We start from the raw sequence: 19,195 nt of genomic DNA on the forward strand, positions 1-19,195 counted from the left end.
AATTTTTCCAATAGTGCAGGTACAAGAAACAAATATTAAAACTTTATGGACAGTTTCCATATATTTCTTCTCTTCTTTGTGAGCAGTTGAGTGACTCAGAAGAGGTGAGGCTGACACTGGTAGCTCATTATTATGTTACAATAGATGAACTAATAATTTCCCTGACAGGGATGCTCTGATGAATCTGCTCTCACATTTTGTATATCACAGACTTGTTTCTTCATCATGTGTTCTTTGTTTAGAACATTTTCAGTTTATTTAGTTTATTTATAAATGCACACTTTTTTTTTACACATATTCAGTACCTAAATATACATTGGGTTTTTTTTTAATATAGTTTAAAACAACAATTCAAGAAGCATTTTAATTTGTGCTCTGTTAAACTGGGATGGGAGTTTGACTGTTCCTGCTGGTTTTGTTTGTTGTAGCTGGTTCCTTCTTCCATACTTTCGCTATTATCCTGCCCCTGGCCTCCTCCTAGTAGTTCAGAGGATTTCCTCTATGTAGCTTTGAGTGGCAGAGTCAGTGTTGTGCATTGGTATCTTTTTGCAGAAGGTTACACAGGGCATGGGATGATCCCAGGCTGGCCCCTATAAACCAACCTTTGGTGCTGAGTTTTCTGCACTTGAGGGAAGAGAGGGGAGCCACATCTCATCGCAAAGTCCTTGGCTTGAGATTCTTCTTTGCCAGGAGGCCATTTAGTCAAGAGCCAAATGTAACTATGTAGCTTTTTTTGAAGTGTTTTCCTATTTTTCTCTTGTTTGCTTGAATCTGAGAGATATCCAGGTGCTGTAGAGCAGGCTATGTAGCTGGATCAGTATTGTCAAGAGGGTGGATACCATTATGTATCTGTATACCCAGTGTACTAGTGGGTATTTGCAGTCTTTACAGAACCAAACCTTGTCATTTCACTACTAATTCAGTAGAGATTCCAGCTTTTTATGATTTTTCTGCATTTACATCATAGTGGTGTTGTGGAGAGCTCTAAGAACTTGTGAAAGACCAGGGTATGGTATGATAGCAGATGACTACTCAGAAAACGTCTTTTCTGATTTGCTTTAAAATGTTAAAAAAATCCTAGCAGCTCTGTAGCACAGAAGGCAGGGGATAGCTGTATAAGGGGAATGTCTCCTTAGGCTGAACCAAGGCAATTTGAATCTATTCATACTGTGCCAATCACTTGCCATGGATGAATGAGGCCAGTGAGAATGACTGCTCTGGGCTGATCCCTTGCCTGGTGGTATTGACCTGTAAGGCTGTCAAAGCTTCTTCATAAATAACCAATGCTATAGAAATTATATAAAAGACTGATTTTAACTTTAGTATTGTCTCTGAGAAGCCCAAGAACTGATTTGAGAAAACATATAGATGTAATTTTCCTTTCTATAGCTGAAAAGGAAATACTGACTGAGAAGGAAGCAGAAGGGCAGGTCAATATTCTATTGAACAGTAATGAAGTTCATGCACATGAAGGCAGATGCACATGCACTGGTGAATTGCTTTATCTGAACTAATGGGGACCTCTTCCCTAAGAGAGGCTAAGGGTTTTTTTCTATTAAATTAAAATTCACCAGATAAGAAAAGAGACAGAGGAGGCCAAAGTGTTTGGCAACAAATTTAGGTAACTATTCACCTTGAAGCTTTCCCCCAGCTTCAGCTGTAGTAACAAGCTGTTCATGGCATGGTCTTTCAGCTGTACTAATTGAATTGGGCAGTTAATAAGATCCAGTTCTCAGGGAAGTAATTTCCATTGTCTTTACTGGGAGTTGGGTGGGGATGTCTGTCTTGAGGTAGAAAAGTTGTTTGTCATCGCAGGATATTGTGGCTACCATGATAACAGAGCAGCAGCACAATTTGAAAGGCACTCCCTAAAAGCTGTGTGACATCACTGATACAGAAGCTTAGTGGGCAGCTTGCCTCTACTGCTGTTCACAGGCCGTGCAGGCTCTTACTTTATTTCTGTGTTAGTAAAATGTGTATCAAAATTAATACTAAAAAAAAAAATTAGTTGTGAATATCCAACAGTTTTACTAATGCATGCCAATGCATTGAGCTATGAACTGGGATTAAATATATGATGACATTTAACTGGGGCAAAATTCTGCATTGAGCCTTCGGGAGGATAGCAGCAAGCTCTTGCCTAAGGCTCGAGAGAAGGTGGCAGGGGTCTAGGGCTACAGGCCACTGTAGTTACCTCCCATCTCCAAGATGTTATACTTCTGCTGAGATCTAAAGGTGAGATAAGGTTGTTGCCCACCTCAGGCTGAGTAAAATGTTTCTGGTGCCACGAGGTAAACGGTGCACTTGGTGGGTGCTTCCTGTGCCCAGTCAGGAACGATACACATGCAATAGTGTGCTGCAGAGCTTGCTGAGATCTCCCTGCAAAGCTGCTTAGTCAGTGCAGTGCTTGCACCAGAGGAAATCACTCCTGGGAAGCACTTAGGGGTTTAGAGCCTCTTTAGACTATTTTAATGCTTACCTAATGGGAATAGAAAGGAACAAGAAGGAGGATCTTATCTCTTGTGTATAAAATGAGCACTGGGAATGGGCTTTGGCAGATTGCCCACTGATGTGTAAGGGATGTTCTGCATTTGTCTGCTAGCCCAGCAGCTGGCAGAGTCCTCTACATGGCCCTTTCTGCCCATGTGATGCTGTCCCTTTGGGTGGGTGGGTGGGATGGTGGAGGCTGGTAGGAGACCAGAGATCTTTAGTATCTCCATGATCAGGAGAGGTGTCAAATCTGTACTTTTCAACACAAAAGCAACTCTTCCACTGCCTGTGTGTGAATTAATCAATGATGTGGTTTTGTGAAAGGAAAACTCCAACAGTGGCAATATCTGCAGAAGTTTTTTACTACAGCACAGGAAGGAAAAATGTAAAAAATGGTTTCTTTTCCACTGCTGCTTGAAGTTTCACAAGTTGGATGAGAGAGATTTTGCTTGAAACAAACAAGTTGTTTCTCTGTTTTGTTCAAAGTGGAATCTGAAAAGCAATTGTATTACTTCGCTGTAAAAGGAAAGCTTGTATTGAATGTGATGTGATTGATCTTGAAAGGCTGTGATTTGTAAAGCAATTACAGTTGGGGTTCGGTTGTTTTAAACAGATCAGCTGTTAAGGACAGCGAGTCAGCACTCTGACAGCAGTGGCTTCGCAGAGGACTCTACAGATTGTTCTCCATTCAGTCAGCTTCAGGTAAAGTTCTCATCCTGTGGCTGAAATACTCCTGATTAGTGTGAAACAGGAGGGGAGGGTAGGAGGGATGTTGATGTTTGACTGCTACTGTGACTGTCAGTCTAGATCCTATAAAATCATAATTTTCAGAGCTGGACCTTCTGAGTCCCTGTGTTCAAATTTGAAAGCCTTTCTGGTAGGTTAATGGTAAACTTGGGATGGGAATAAGCTCTAAATTCAGTATGTTCTGTTTGCTGTTACTGGTGTATCTTTTGTCACTGTCAGTTCCTCTCAGTAGTGGGTAGAGATTAATGTCTTGAAAGATTATAGCTATTCTGCTGATAATTTCATTTTTTAATAGTTTTTGTCTTCCCACTTTTCTTGTTCTTCTCTCCCCCGCCCCCTGCATATTTTTTCTTTTTTTTAATTAACAGCTGACAGAAAATGAAAACAATTTCACTCTAGCTTTACTGTGAAGATAGACTAATTTTAGTTGATCTTGACCTTCCATGCTCTTTCTTGTTCCAGTTTCTTTGATCTCAGTCCCAGAAATTGCTATGATGCTGACCAGAGACCTCATGTCTTAGGGAAAGCCTTTGTTCCAGCCTGGTGTTTAGGTGTCTGCTCAATACACATGCTTGCACAGCACTGTATCTGATATTTTGGAGAGCTGTTCTCCTGGTTCTCCTAAAACACTCACACAGTAATAGCCATGATTCGATTGGCCTGTCAGTCAGTCAGAGAAAAGCCTTGAGCTGGATCCTGTTCTCAAGGGCAGCTATTCCTGGGACCTAGACCACAGCCCAAAGGAAGAGATGGGATTTTGGCTACCTCCAGCAATTTCATTTCTATAGCTTGTATCTACTGAACTGTATGCTACCATATATTTCTTCTTCCTTGTGGCACACCAAGCATTTTGAAAGCTGTTGGGCAGTTACTAGGAAGAGTTTTATCACCCTCTCCATCCATCAGTGTTGCTTTTTCATTTTGGTACTGGAATTCTGGGTTTTCTGATTTAGTAGTTCTTAAACTGATTACCAAAATAAACGCCAAGGCAGTGTTAATCTTTGTCTCCCTTAAACATCAGCTTAATGCTTTCCAAGAGCAAGAAAGGTAGTAATAATGAATAAAGGGAAAAATGATCCTGAGTCCCTGCAAAGAGCATAAGCATCTGACATACTTGTTCAGCTCTCTACAGAGCTGTGAAAGCATCCAAGTTGACAGGCGTATTAGAAGGTGACTTAGAGGAGAATTGGTCACTCCTAAACTTTATGTTGGTTGCAACCTGATTCAGAGCCCACTTAAGAACATGCTCAAAAGTATGTTGCAGCTAAGTACCCTTTCACTGGAATATTGCTGGAGTTTGTCTGTGTTGGCTGTAAAGGGAAGAGATTTTTCTGTTTTCTGTTAGCTATTTTGAAAAGGTATATTGAGGCTGTGTGGGTTATGCCATGGCATTGCTAGGCTCTCCTCTGCCACCTTCACTCCTTGATTCAAACCAAGTGCTGAGCTGAACTCAGAAAATATGGGTGAGTGATGCAGCTAGGAAAAATGAGAACTTGGCAGCTGGAGAAGAGAACCTGTGAAAAGATGAGGGGGATACAGAGGAGCATATGTTGTTTCTTAAAAGTATGGTAAGTTAGTGCCATCTACTGTCAAATTATTGACTCTAGCACCCATAGGCTTCCTCTGAAGCTCAGGAGAGAACTCAAAATTTGAGCCATATTGCCTTTCATCTCTGACTTCCAAAATTAGGATTTCTGAGGGAGATTTTGACATTGAGATAGGGTATTTTGCGAGGGGGAGTTCATGTTACCAAAGAAGCCAGAATTCTCCATCCAAGTTCTTATGCCTTAATCATAATTGAACAGTGTGATGGAGGATTAGGGCACAGATAGACACACATGTAGCCCACGTGGTTTCACCTAAACATTATAATCTTTTGCTCATTTAGTACCTTCAACTTGAAAACCATCTGGATCTCCACATCCTTTCACAATAATCTGTGGCTGTGTCAGTGAGTGCCATGTTAGGTATGTACTTGTGAAGGTGACATTCATGGCTGAAATCTTCTAGATGGTTGGAGAAGGAACTATGGCCTGACAAACATCATAAGTAATCTCTTTAGAAGGAACTAATAATTAATATTCTAATGGCAGCAAGAACTGCAGAAAGTAGAGATGGGAAAATTTCTAATTCTTGCACCAGCTATGGTAAATTTCCAAGAGTGTACTTTATACCACATACTCTTAGGGAAATGTCTTGTGCACTTGTAAATACAGCAGTCAGTCGGGCCAGCTTCAAGAATATGCTTTACAATGAATAGATCTCTTCTTTTTTTCCTTTCTCTTAGATGCTTTTCCTGCCATTTATTACCTGTTAAATTAGCAACTCCCTCATTTAAGTGCTCTGGGTTAAACTGTGGTTTAGAATGAAAAGGGGAAGAAGTATCAGGAGAAAGGAAGGAAGGGCTAATAGTACCGGATGTGGTCTTCAACTGAGATCAACATCCTAATGTGATATTCTCAGTCTTCAACAATTCTTTATTTAAACAGGCTTAGTTTATTCTAGATGTTGTCCTGTAACACAGTTTCACTACAGTCTGCAGTTCCCCTTACTTCTCTGTATGCATTTCCCTTCATTTCACTGTTGTTAACATTTAAAAATGGGAAATGCTTTGTACTGTGACCCAGCTATCTGTTTGTCATCACTACCTAAAATACGAGCATTGTATTCTTCTTGCTCTTACTCTTTTGCCCCTTCTATTCTTCTTACAATATTGGATTTATTGTCAAATCAAATGAATGTGTGAAGAATTTTCTCTTTAGGAAAATAAAAACCTCCTTTTGGTGCCATACTTCATTGTACTCCTAATGTATCTGATACTATGGTTTCTTCATTCTCCTTCACTTTTTTTCTTGCACATTAAGTGCATTATTCTTTCTGCTCCCCACCCCAATGCCTAATGAAGGTATTCTTGGACTCTGGGCCTGACCCATGAGAAGGCAGCAGTTGAGTCTCCAGTGCGTTCACTCCTTTGCTGTCTCATATCTCTCCTAGGTTCAGGAGTCTTTGCAGGGCATGGGAAGCAGTGCTGACAGCTGTGACAGTGAAACAACCGTGACATCGCACAGTGAGGAACAGAAGACACCGATAGCCAAGGAACTGCCCTGTTTTGATAAGTTTGAGGAGGGGGAGGAGGAAGATGATGATGAGGAGGTGGATTATGATGATGATGAAGAGGATATTATCTCTCAAGTAGAGAGACGAAAGGTAGGGGCATCTTCTGATAGCAGAAGGAGTGAAGACAGAAAACTTAGTGACTGTAAAACTGAGCAAAATCAAGGACAAGAAAGCAAGTCATCTCATATATCAGAAACAGTCCAAGGAGAGGTCAGCTCTAAAGAGGAAGACATTTCCAGTGAGCAAAAAGAGTCAGACCTGCTGGAGGAAGGCAGTGTGTTTGAGTTTCCTCAGTATCACACACACCATATCCTCAAGTCGATGCAGTCTCTGGAAGGTGATGGCTTCTCCACATCATCTGTGGACAGAGTTCAGGTTGCCTTGCAAAGAGCTGAGATGAGGATCATCAACTCACCTGACTCCAAGGCCAGGTGCACTCTGCTTAAGTCGAAAGATCTTCTGAGGAAGCAGCGACTCTGGTTTGCTGAATCGGGCTATCCTCTAAGGCGGTCTCAGTCTCTCCCAACTGCACTGCTGAATCCAGTGAAAGTGGTGTCCTCTGTGAATGTTCAGTTAACTCCAGGAAAAGAGACTCTCTGCAGTCCTCCTTCTTTCACCTACAAGTACACACAAGTGGAGGAGGACAAGGAAGCAGCATCTGAGAAAGACAGAAGTGAGGATGAGGCAGCCTCCAGCCATCCTGTGTGCAAATCCACACTGTTTATTGCGCCTTCGTCCTCCAAGAAAGAGGTGCCCCAGGCTGAGCCCAGCAGGCTGCCTGAGGAGCTCAGTCCACAGAGCTGCCCCCTGCACACGCCAGCAGCCATGTCCCGGTCCACGTGCTCCCTCCATTCCCTCCCCACCGAGTGGCAGGACAGGCCGCTGTGTGAGCACATGAGGACGCTCAGCACCCACAGTGTCCCAAGCATCTCTGGCTCTTCCTTCAGTGCCATGCTTTCCCCCTTCAGCTGTCCCTTCTTTCCAAGGCATGGAGTTCCTCATCGTCCTGCCATGAACCCACCCTCCACTGTGGAGATGCAGCTGCGCAGGGTCCTACATGACATCAGGAACTCCCTGCAGAACCTCTCACAGGTAAGAGGAAGCCTCATTTTACCCCTGGACAAAGGGGCTCCTTATTTTATCCTTACCAAACCACGTGATAACTTGAATATTCCTTTGTATAGTTCAACTTCTCAGGAAAAAATAAAGATATTTTGCTCAAGTCTGATTTGCTACTGTTTTAGGAGCTTCTGTTTAAACAGGCAAGTTTAAAGTGTTCAAAGGTGGGAGTTTGAGGTAGGATATTAGGAAAAAAGTTTTTCACCCAGAGGGTGGTTGGGCACTGGAACAGGCTCCCCATGGAAGTCACAGCACCAAGCCTGATGGAGTTCAAGATGAATTTGGGCAATGCTCTCAGGCACAAGGTGTTACTCTTGGGGCTGTCCTGTGCAGGGCCAGGAGTTGGACTTTGGTGACTCTTGTGGGTCCCTTCCAAGTCAATATATTTATGATTCTAGGATCATCTTTTCAATGCTCCACTTTTTTTGTATTTAATGTTTTCTAGTTGCAGTTGACCCAGACTGATTATTTTTTTCCAGTGTTTTTTATTTTTTAGCTTTTATGAATATTCTTGGATGGAAGAGAGGAACAGTGCATTCTTTATCAGCTATTATTTTATTTTAAGATGGGAATCATTAGCTTTATATTTAAAAATGCATATTTATAGAATCACAGAATGGCCTAGTCAATCCTTTGATTTCTCTTCTCTTTGACATACTTCTCATCCAGCTATTAAAAATGTATTTTTGTTCCTTACAAGTCACAAAGCTTCGATAATGATGTCAGTGATTGATCTTCTGTGTATTTCTGTGCTGTTTCATGCTAGTCTTTTTCACTTGAAACTCTGCAGCTAGCCAACATGTTCTTGATACTATCAATCTTTTATTAAGAATAGATTTTGTCAGAGCTTGTGAAGTTTTGTCCATCTTATCACTCAGAGAAGAAAAGCTTGAGAATGCAAGCACATAAATTTTGCCAATTTCTGCCACACCTTCTGCTCCTCCTCTCCTAATTGCCAGCTGTTCCTCCTCTGTCATCCTGGTTCTGCTGTTTTCTTAGGTAATGATCCAACTTAGGATCCTGCAAGCTCCTGCAGGAGGCTATGTGGGCAAAGTAGTTACAGTCTCTGTTCATTTATGTGTGAATATGTGAATACTAGTCAGTTGTAGACCTAAAATTTCTGTGCATTTAACCCAAGAGCAAACGTGTGCCTGCCTGCACCATATTGCAGGTGGGAGGCTGTAGTGGCCTTTTTTGGACCTCTGTTATTTTATTGACTTTGCCATTTGTCAGAAGTTAGAGGTGCATCCAGTCTTTCTGTGGTTCTATTAGCTGGCCCTGCTTCTCAGAAAAGATTTGGTACTGTGGCCAGCTCTGCAGCAGGAAGCTGTGGTCACCTGTGTTTTAAGTCACCCATTGCTCAAGGTGGTGTTCATGGTTTGCCTGAGAGAAAGTGTACTTAACCTTCTCTAGAGAATTCTCCCAAGTGTACCAATTGCAGCCTTGATCTGTGTAAGGTTTTAGTGTGCTCAGTACTTCTACCACACATACCATGCTAACTAAACCTGCTGAAAAATAAATCTCTGTATTACATCCAGTACTCAAGCTGGTTCAGTCAAAAAAAAGTAAAAAAAGGGCATTGGAAGGGACAATAACATTTAGCCCACTTGTTCTTCTTCAAGCATATTTTGTCTAAATTAGCTTCATTTTGGGGACTTGGTCGTTCTTACAGCAGAGATCGGTTTCCTACAGTAGAGATAGAGTTTGGCACATACCATACTCAATGGCTAAAGAAAAAGTTGAGATGTTTAAATATATGATTCTGATTTTAAGAGAGAATAAGGAGGAGTAGATAAGTTGCTGATTGAACAGGGAACAGAGAAAGCTGGCAGAGGAAAGATAAACCCATCCTCTTGATGTGATCATGTTGGAGCAAAACTTCTCTATATGAATGAACATGCTTCAGATTTTCCATGGCATATCAATAGTCCTTTGAATTCTTTCAAAATTATATTGGACAAGCTGTCTTTCATGTTTGAGAAGGTAAACATTTTTGCTGTTTCCACTGTTCTTTGTTGTGCTGTGTTTCTACATGTAACAAACCCTGGGTTTTATATGTTTGCTCCATGTGTTGTTGCAACATGCAAATAGAAATTCTTCAGCAATCTTGTTTTCATGAAAGATCATTAGCAAGCTGGGGTCTTTGGATGTAGGCAACAGAGTGAGATTGAAAACCAAAATGAACAAACATTCCCCAAACTAAGAACTGAAGAAAATCCCATGACAAATTTTACTATAATCATGATTTCAAAACAGGACACAATTTAATTTGTCCAGTTTTGGTTTTGGAATTGCTCTTTTTATCATTAGCTGAGACAATTGAGACTACTAAGTTTTCAAGCATAATATGCTTTATGCAGATAAAGTTAGTTTTTATTTCTACTCACTGTGTCAGACAGGATTCATTTGCCTTTTCACCAGCAGCACACTTGCATTGCCAGTTAAGAAGTGGTGCTGCCATTTTGTAAGGTTGCTTATATGCAGCACAGTATTTCCATGGATTGCAGAAATCTCAATGCCAGAAAGGTTGTGTTTAAACAGTGGCTGCTTTTGGAGTGTCTGTGTATTCCATTTCCTATTTCAAATTGTTTGTTTCTTCCCCCTAGTACCCAGTGATGAGGGGTCAGGATCTTTCAGCTGGTTACACTACTCAGAGATCATCCATTCTACCTCTCTATGAAGTAAGTGACCCTGTTTACAGAGTGGTACTCAGTCAAAATAAAATACAAAAAAGCATCCTAAATGTGTCACAGATTGGGAAGTTCCTTGTCTTTATTCTCAAGAGAGAGCTTCCTGCAAATGATGTTAAAAAGGAATTATCTAAATACTCTTTCATGTGTTTGCTTGTATGATACAGCTGAAAATGCTGTTTTTTTAAGTCATTGTGATGGCACAACATGCAGCTTCCATCATATGCTGAAGTTGCTGAGGTGCTGTTAACTCAAAGGGCTCATCTGGGCAAATGTGGTTACAGAATCCAAGCTTACTTTAATTTGTTTTCCCATGTAATTCATTATTGTATTTTTATTTCCACAGAATACTTTCCAGGAGCTACAAGTGGTGAGGAGAAATCTAAATTTATTCAGAACCCAAATGATGGATTTGGAATTGACTATGCTGCGTCAACAGACCACAGTTTATCAGCACATGACAGAGGAGGAAAGGTAAAATGACCTTTTTGAAAAAACAAAAAAAAGATAAAATACTCTGGCATATCAGAAAATGTGTTACTGCCCTTGAAATCAGCAAGATATCTATTCGTTTCAGTTTGAGCAGGGTTGGAGATGAGTTTTTTGCCAAAATCTTATTTACTCTTTTCTTTATACATTTTAATTCTAGAGTTTTTTACTCTTGGTTTCTTCCAATCCCTATTTCTCACTAATTATTTTTTTTTCTGCATCATTTCTCCAAAGTGATTCTACAGCTGCAGATATTTAGGATTGTTATCATAGGATACTTGAACATAGGATATTGCAGAGGAAAAAATCTTAGATTTTATTTCAGATCTCTACCATCTTCTTAGATGTAAATAAAGAATGAACACTGTAGCATTCAGATGCTTTTCCAACTTTCAGTGGCTACTCAGCAGGCTACAGATGGCATTCATATTCTTGCTCCATGTAGTTGTGCTCGCCAGGAGTTGCAGTAGCAGCAGATCTGGAACAATTTTTGAAACTGATTATATATTTAATTCAGTCGAATCAGCTCTTGGCCTATCACTTTAAAAGTAAACATGTTTAAAATCAGTTGGCTGCCTTAGACTGTGGCTTCCTGGCCAAAATGTAGCTGTGAGTGCTGGGGAATCTATAACCACGCATGAGAAGTAACATGTGATTACTGCTTGTTATTATCAGATTTAAATTGCATTTGATTAGATATATGTAGAAATACTGATTTCTTCTTCATTTAAAGCTAAAATTTTGGAGGAGGTTCTATGGAACACTATGTTGTTGTTTTCTTCTATGGACTGATACATATGTTCTGTAAATGGAAAAAGACTTCTGTGCCATGTAGGCATTCAGCTAACATTTCTGTGTTCTGCTTTGAATTCCCTTGTATGAAGTCCTTTACTTGTGGCACTGTCCTGCTCAGCCACCTCTTTGAGCTGAGTGCAGTGAATGCTTTTGTTCTTTTTGTGATGGCCTTGCTGTAGATTCGAAGCTGATCAGCTGCAGAGCCTGAGGAAGTCAGTCCGCATGGAGCTGCAGGAGTTGGAGATGCAGCTGGAAGAACGTCTGCTGGCCTTGGAAGACCAGCTCAGAAGTCTGCACATGTCTTCGCCTTACAGACCTCAGGCACACATAGTAAGTATTAGTTTTGCAAGAGCATTATGTTTTTTCTCAATGTAATGCTCATCACAGAATTGTAGAATAGTTTTGAGTAGGAAGGGACCTTTTAAAGATCATCTAGTCCAACCCTCCTGCAATGAGCTGGGACAAATGATAACTGTTATAACTCTTGGAGTGGGATGGAATCTAATGATGCCATGTGTATTATCAGGGGTTATATTTTCTCATTTTCAGTCAGTATTTCACGTTGGGGAAAAGGTGTGTGACTTTCTTGGTGTTCATACACATCAATACATACCTCATGGGATTTTAGGGCTGAGAAAGGCAGATTTCTGTCAGTGCTTTCTTCTTTTTCCTCTTCATGACCCTGAATTTTTGCAGTTTTGGTAGCTGGGGTTCTTGTCTAAATACTTGGAGTATGGTGATGGGCTCTCTGAAGTTCTCCTACACTGATTTTCTTGAGAGATGAGGGTGGAGAGGTGAGACATTCACAGTGTTTCTCTCCCAAGAAATAGAGTGTGCTTTCTCTCTAGCTCTGCCAATCCATGGGAACAAAACCAGAAATACCCAACAATAAACAAACAAACACAAAAAAAAACCAACAAAAAAACCCACCAAAAAACCCAAACCGAAACAAAAAAAAAACAACCAGGAAATCCCATTGTTAGGCATTTGTCTGTGTTTATTGGTGACATGGCAATATACTTACTCTTATTTTTCACTCAGCAAAAGACTGTTCCTCTCTTTTTGTGCTGCAATTCTGTCATCAGCCAAACAAAAGAAGCACAGATAAAAAGTGTCATATGTTCTTCCTGGGTTTAATTTCTCTTTCTTAGCCAATCCTTCTGTAGAAGCAGCATCTTCCTCTTCAGTATTTTGTCATGGGGAAAAAAAATTGAAACCCAAGAACAGGAAAATACTATATTACTGTGATCTCAAGCCAAACTTGCATTCTTTGAACTGTATAAATAACTTTTTATTTGTAAATCCTTTTATAGAAGGGGGCCAGCTTTAAAAATGACTGAAATTAACTTTCTCCTATCAGCTCTACTTCCTGTTTCCAACTTTCTGGTTTTACAAAAAGTTGTCTGATATGCAGCATGTTTATATACTAGCTTCTGAGAGCTCTAAGAAAGTCCTAAGTGCATTAACTTAATTTTTCAGGGTATGTATGGAAGCAGAAGTGCTGATAATCTGTCGTGTCCTTCTCCATTGAACGTCATTGAACCAGTAAGTAATTGTTTACTCTGTGTTTTGCTGATGAAAAGAACTAGGAAGGTTTTTCTTTAAAATAGGTTGCAGGAGATTATTTTAGACATAACTGTAGAAATACTTTACTCCCTTAAATAGCTTTGTTGAAAACATATGCAATTTTCCTTAAGTAGATTTAACTATAGGTGTAAGTAGCTGTAGTCTTGTTAGCTTTTAAGAGGAATATGTAGAAGTGAGATATTTTTTCATTTAGTTGCTACAAATGGTGGTACTACCTCATGAATTTTCTAAGGAAAAATATTTTTTATATTTCTGTGCATTTTCTGCTACTGGAAATAAGTAGTTCAAAAACTGCAGAAAGGAAAGAACAAATAAACGGAAATCAGACCCTTACGTGTGTGTCTGTCAATGGCTCTGGCAAGATGTATACATGTTGCAAAAGTTTGTGGCTTGGGGAAGAGCCACAATTTTTATTTATGTTGGCTTTAAAAAGGCACATTCTTTTTCATGATCCTCTTTGTTGTAGTCATAAAGGCAAAGGATATATTTATTTTATAGCTGTGTTTTGTTGCATGGAGGGAATGAGTAAGTGATTAAATAAATAGCGAGGAAACATAGTTATGTCTGTATGTGACTTTTTTGTATGCTTATTTGGGACTGTTTCTTTTCTGAATCCTTAGGTCTCTGAGCTTATTCGAGAGCAGTCTTTTCTGAAATCTGAACTGGGCTTAGGACTGGGAGAGCTTGGACTGGAAACTCTCCCAGCAGAGGGTACAGAGTCTGTATTCTCCCATGGAAATTCAGATTCCTCTTCAGTGTGCTCTGGTCACACAGGTAGAAAAGCTAAGAGTCAAAGCAAGAAGTTGTACAGAGCCTCTGTTGCCTTAACCCCAACTCCCCCTCTGAGAGCAGGCACTGGACAGCCGGTGGAAAGCTCTGAGGAGTTTGCAGACTCCAAGCCAGAGGTGGAGCACAAACTTGAAAAAATCCCTCTCATGCCTTCAGTTGATGAAATCCACAAAGCAGTGGAGCAGGAGGAGCTGCAACAAGTCATAAGGGAGGTGAGTAAGGAGGGGCTGAGCTCTGGGATGTTTGAACTGAGTTTTCTGACACCTAAAGACAAGGCTGGCTGTAACTCGTGTCCACTGAGGTTTTCTCTTTCCTCTCCAGCCAAAGCTCCATACTGTTCCAGTTCTGTGTCTGAAAGCTCAGATCATGTCACTAGGTGTTGGAGCCACAGCTCTATTTATGTGCAAAGCAGTGGATGTTTTTTTCAGTGGTAGTAGTTAGCATGTAAATTAATAGCTAAGTATGGCTGGGACAGAACTTGCTGTCTCTACTACTTAGTTAAGAAGCAGTATTTCAGATTCCCAAGTGAAAATTTCTGTCATGTTTGTTTGTTAAAATGCCAAACTGGAGTTCATTGAGTGGTGAAATAATGTTTCTGAAACAATGCTGTAATAAATGCTAAGTACTGTTTCCAGTCCCTCTACCCCATCCACTAAGTACTATAGGAATGTAAGTGAAACAAGCTGAAGGCAAGTGGGAAGTTATTTCAGAGTTTGAGTGATTTTTGGACCAATCATATTGGACTAGTTTTATTGGCAGTCAATGAAAGTGAGGAGTGCTTGGTTATTTTTCCTGTGGGCCAAGTTAAGAAACACAACTAAAACTGTGTTTTGTTAGTGGCATGACAGAAAAGCTCTCTGGCAAGTAATATAAATGTGGAAAGGAAGCCAAAGCAACTACTTGTTCTGAAAAGAAATGTCTGTGAAAAAGTGGAGCAAACTTTGCTCTGAATACAGAAATGGGCATTGAGAATTTGCAGATTTTATTCCCTCTTCTTCACAAGAGAAGGACCACTTAGTCTTTAGCCAAGGGTCATTGGACACTTAGCCTTTAGCTTATCACCTGAAGGTTTTGTATGGCTCTGCCACAGACCACTGAGGACTAGGTAAGATGTCATACTTAGAAATGTACAACAGGCCAGACCGTAATGCCATGGTACCTTCCAGGTCTGCATGTGTTGAGGCTGTGGATAATTGGAACCAGCTTTACTTTAGCTTTGTCTGTGACATGGATGAGATGCATGCCACTCATCAGAAGAGTGGCACATGAGATATTTAGCATACCTTGCACTGTGCTTCTGATTCTGCAGGATGATCCTGGCTTCTCCTGAAGCCAGGATGTGGCCTTTGTGTCCAGGCTGTCTGTAAAAATCCATGTGTCAGGCAGTGGTGTCATGGTGGAGGGTGGCTAAAGGAGAAACTTAGATAGGAAGGAGAACTGTAATTCAAAAGTACTGCAAAAGCAGCAGAGACAAAAAAAAAAGTCAGCTGAAGTCAAAAGACAGAATTATTTCAGTCAATATTTTTTCAGAGGTTAGCCTCTGTGAAAGTTCCTCTTTAGCTTCATTAGTTGATAGCAAATAAAGATGTGTACTCTTTGCACAGAGATTGTTATTTGGGTTGTGTGGCACTGAGGACATTGTAATGCTGAAAGAATCCAAGCTGAACTGAGAGGCTACTATTCAAAGATGAGTAGTCAGCAAACAACTGAGCTTGAGTCACTTTGTGAATATTTGAGCACACAGAGAGATTGTCCCTCTGTTTAAGTTCATTGGCAGTGGGTTCTGGATCAACTGAAGATTCTCAGCATGAGGAGTTTTGCAGGTTGGAGTGGAGATGCGTTGGTGCAAAGCAGTAGATTTTGCAGAGCCAGAACATACTATTAAACACATTTCAGGAAAATCTTTATTATTTCATAAGAGTTAAAACAGAGCATAAATTGAAATACTGCCTTGCTTAAATAGCCCTGTTGTCAGCAAAGGAATTCCAGTTTCGTTGTCAAAAGAAAGAAATCTAGTAGGATGCAGTCTTGATGTATGCACTCACAAATATTAAATCCCTGCTTAGCCCTATCATTCTCTGTAGCTGTGTGACCTTGTGCTGGGAGAGAGAAGCCAGGCAGTGGGTGTGATATGCCGAGGTGGGCTGTAATGCATGTGAACTTTGACCTGTAACTATTTGTTCCATGAAAAAAACCCATGGTGTTAACTTTTGGCATTAATGGACTAACTCCCTTGGAAAAACATTCAGCAACATGAAGTGTTAAAATAGCAAACAGTAGCTCTCTTGATGAAATACAGCCTTGCCTCCACAGGATTATCACATGAAGTACTTAACTGCTTGACTTGTGTATGCCACAGGGTCACTAGGAGGGCCACCAGGCCCTCTCACTCTGCTCTTCTCCAGTTTAAAAGATGTGTGCTAGTTTAAAGATCTTTCTGCTTAAGAGCAGGGCAAGTTTTGATTTTGTTAACAGTTCTTCATTATAAATGACACTTAATGAAGTTACACTTAAAGGAAATGTATGATTTTCCTGTCATCATCTGCTTTAAGAGGCTGTAATGAGTCTGGCAGAGAATCATCCCTTTTCCATTTTTCATTCAAATCCATGTTAGCTCAACATCCCTCAAAATGTCTGTAGGTTGCTCATGTGTGCAGGTGTTGGGTTCCTCATCTTATTATCTTAAGCATAAAATCTCACCAGCTGCTGCCATGAAGAAGTGGCATGGGAAAAAAAAACAGGGCAGGAAGGAATTCTTTTAATTATAGAAAATTTACTTCAAGATCAGAAATATAAGCACTGTGAAAAACCTTGTCCCCATTTTTTATTGGTCAATCTCCAGCTTTGCCACAAGTGGTGCACTTCACTCTCAATCAGTTCTTTATTTAGCAGCAACATAATATTGCAGTAATGGTAATTCTTTTCTAGGAAGAGAGGTCATTGGTTTACTGTTGTAAAAATGAGTGTGATACTGTGTTTTCAATGCAATATTGAGTACTGGTGTTGTGGCAATGTAGTAAATGTAGCATAAATAAGCGGTTCTCTCATTTTTCAAATGATCAATTTTTCATTCACTTGCTAAAAGTAATTGATGGAGCATTCATTGACTGCTTTTCTGTCTTAGCAGCGGGCTGTGTCCTCTGCAGAGCAAATAGAAGGTTCACCTTGCTCTAAATTATTTATAATGAAAAGGGAAATATTGGCAATTGGTCACGACACATGCGTGTGCTGAGTCCCTGCAGGAGTCAGCGCTGCTCCCCATGCAGGACTGACCTTGCTGAGTCTGGAGGGGGAGGAAGCAGAGGCTCTGAAAAGAGGCAGTGGAGGATGGCCTTGCTGTTGTCCAGACAGGAAGGTGAAAAGCAGAGGGCTCAAATAATCAAGGTCAAGCCAAAAGCTGTTGGGACAGCTGAGAATAGAACAGGAGCTGCTTTGCTTCCAGTTTCTATGTTGTTACAAGACTGTCTGTCATACTAGATCATTTACTTGCTAATTTGGGAAGCTTTTATGAGTTTTTATTTTGGAAAGTGAACTTTATTTTTGTCTGTCTGTTGAGAGAAGGGTACAGAATGACTGTTTTATAGCATATTCACAGATCCACCCCATGAGATACTGAAGAAGAAAGGTGGAGAGAGCACTGGGGGCTCTCCTATGCCTGCTGGACAGTTGGAGTGCTGTGTGCAGGTTTCCCTGCGCCTACATTTCTAATCCCAAAGCCCTTACTATGCTGACAGCAGTTCTAAAGCTTTGTGCATCAGTGTGTGCATCAGCATAGACATCCTCTGGGCTCTCAGCTGTCAGTGAAATAGGCTCTATTACAAAATGGCTTTTCTTTTGTCTGTTAAACAACCCAACTGGAAACCTGTTTCCCAGCAATATTATAGTCTCTGAATTTCTGCTTGATTCAAAGTAGTAACGAAATGAGGAACTTTGCCACAGTAATGGTTTAGGGATTGAATTGTCTGCCAAAGAGAACAAGGGATAAATAACCTGTTGCTAATGCTGCTGCCACCCTTCTGACGTTGTTGCTTAATCCTTTTGACGCACCAGGAAAAGGGGAGACTAACATGAAAAAGAAAAATGTATTGCTTAACTGGGATGTTGAGTGCTTCTGTGTGACCTTGGGCCAGGCCCTGGCTCTTACCCCCTTGCACCTTCTCACAGCTGTCCTCCTCTGTCTTTGTCTGTATCTGACTTGTCCCTCCTGAAGACCATTCAAAAAAATAAGTTGGTGCCAAAGATTTCTTGTACTTGCAAGAAGCCCATATTGTTTTTCTTTGTCATGCCCTCCTCTTTTAGAACTGTGTTTTGCCTCCTTTTCTCCTTTGTTTTCTTTACTGTAGCAATCAGTGCTCTGTTCTGTTTTTTGTTGTAACCTCAGCCACACTCACATGCCTGCTACTAGAAACTCCTAGGTGTGTTTTATATAAACCTTAATGGGTAAATGCTTTGTCACAATCCTGTGACAAATAGCCTTCACTGGCATAGATTAAAGCCCAGTGGCCCACTGATGATGTGAGCAACTGCTGAAATTCTTTGTCTTTCCTGCTGAAAGTATGCAATTAGGATTTGTCTCCTTTTGAATTACTTGAAAACAACAGCTTATGTTCATGGACTTGGATCTGTTCTACTGTGTAATCAATTAGTGAAGGAGATCAATCCTGCCTTCCTTTTCAAGAGAATAATAGCATGTCAAAAAATAGTGCATTTGGGAGGCTTTTGATGTACATATCCTAAAATGTTTTTTTGCAGAACTTTGTGTAGTTGAAATGTATTCTTTTTGTAGCATAAAACCAGATATCCTAAGTGTAAAACATAAATATATTTACCATCTGGAAATACAGAACTAGTTTCATTTACGTTTATGAAATTTGCAAGAACTTCAGAATTATTTACAGTTATTTTTTCATTCTAATGTTTTTCCAGTCACAGTTTTGAAAGTTGAATTTTAGTGGTGCATATTGGTAGTGTCAAATATATCTGCAATATCATTTCATTTTACCCATTGTTTATATAAATTACTGACCTTTAAACTTTGGCTAATCCCTTTCAGATCAAGGAATCTATTGTTGGTGAAATAAGAAGAGAAATAGTAAGTGGGTTGTTAGCAGCTGTATCACCCCAAAGCAGATCTGCAACTGCAAAACAAGATACACAGCCATGAAACTGGTACTACAGGTAATCTTTGGGGGTCTGCAAGAACCAGATTTTATTTTTGTTTTTATTGTGTTAAATATTGTTGCTAATTTATACCTTACTTTGTTTGCATTTTCTCCTTGAAACATAAGTAATCAAATTTGAAGTTCATTAAATAAAGAGAATACTGATAATCCTGGATAGACTTGGAAAGTCAGCTGGTTTGTAGTTTGGCC

General features: G+C 40.2%; 1 protein-coding gene across 1 annotated transcript in view; it reads left to right on the forward strand.

Annotated features, from left to right (window-relative positions):
- ITPRID2 (ITPR interacting domain containing 2) overlaps positions 1–19,195 on the forward strand; it is a 40,028-nt gene that overhangs the window by 19,386 nt on the left and 1,447 nt on the right. Inside the window, exons 11-18 of the mRNA XM_041717339.2 lie at positions 3,104–3,192; positions 6,232–7,446; positions 10,080–10,154; positions 10,510–10,637; positions 11,627–11,777; positions 12,927–12,992; positions 13,655–14,035; positions 18,877–19,001. Of these exons, the coding sequence (XP_041573273.1) occupies positions 3,104–3,192; positions 6,232–7,446; positions 10,080–10,154; positions 10,510–10,637; positions 11,627–11,777; positions 12,927–12,992; positions 13,655–14,035; positions 18,877–18,987 (2,216 nt within the window). The 3' untranslated portion in view covers positions 18,988–19,001. The remainder of the gene's footprint in view (positions 1–3,103; positions 3,193–6,231; positions 7,447–10,079; positions 10,155–10,509; positions 10,638–11,626; positions 11,778–12,926; positions 12,993–13,654; positions 14,036–18,876; positions 19,002–19,195) is intronic.

Source organism: Taeniopygia guttata, chromosome 7 (genome assembly GCF_048771995.1).
Source record: "Taeniopygia guttata chromosome 7, bTaeGut7.mat, whole genome shotgun sequence".
Classification (NCBI taxonomy): Eukaryota; Metazoa; Chordata; class Aves; order Passeriformes; family Estrildidae; genus Taeniopygia; species Taeniopygia guttata.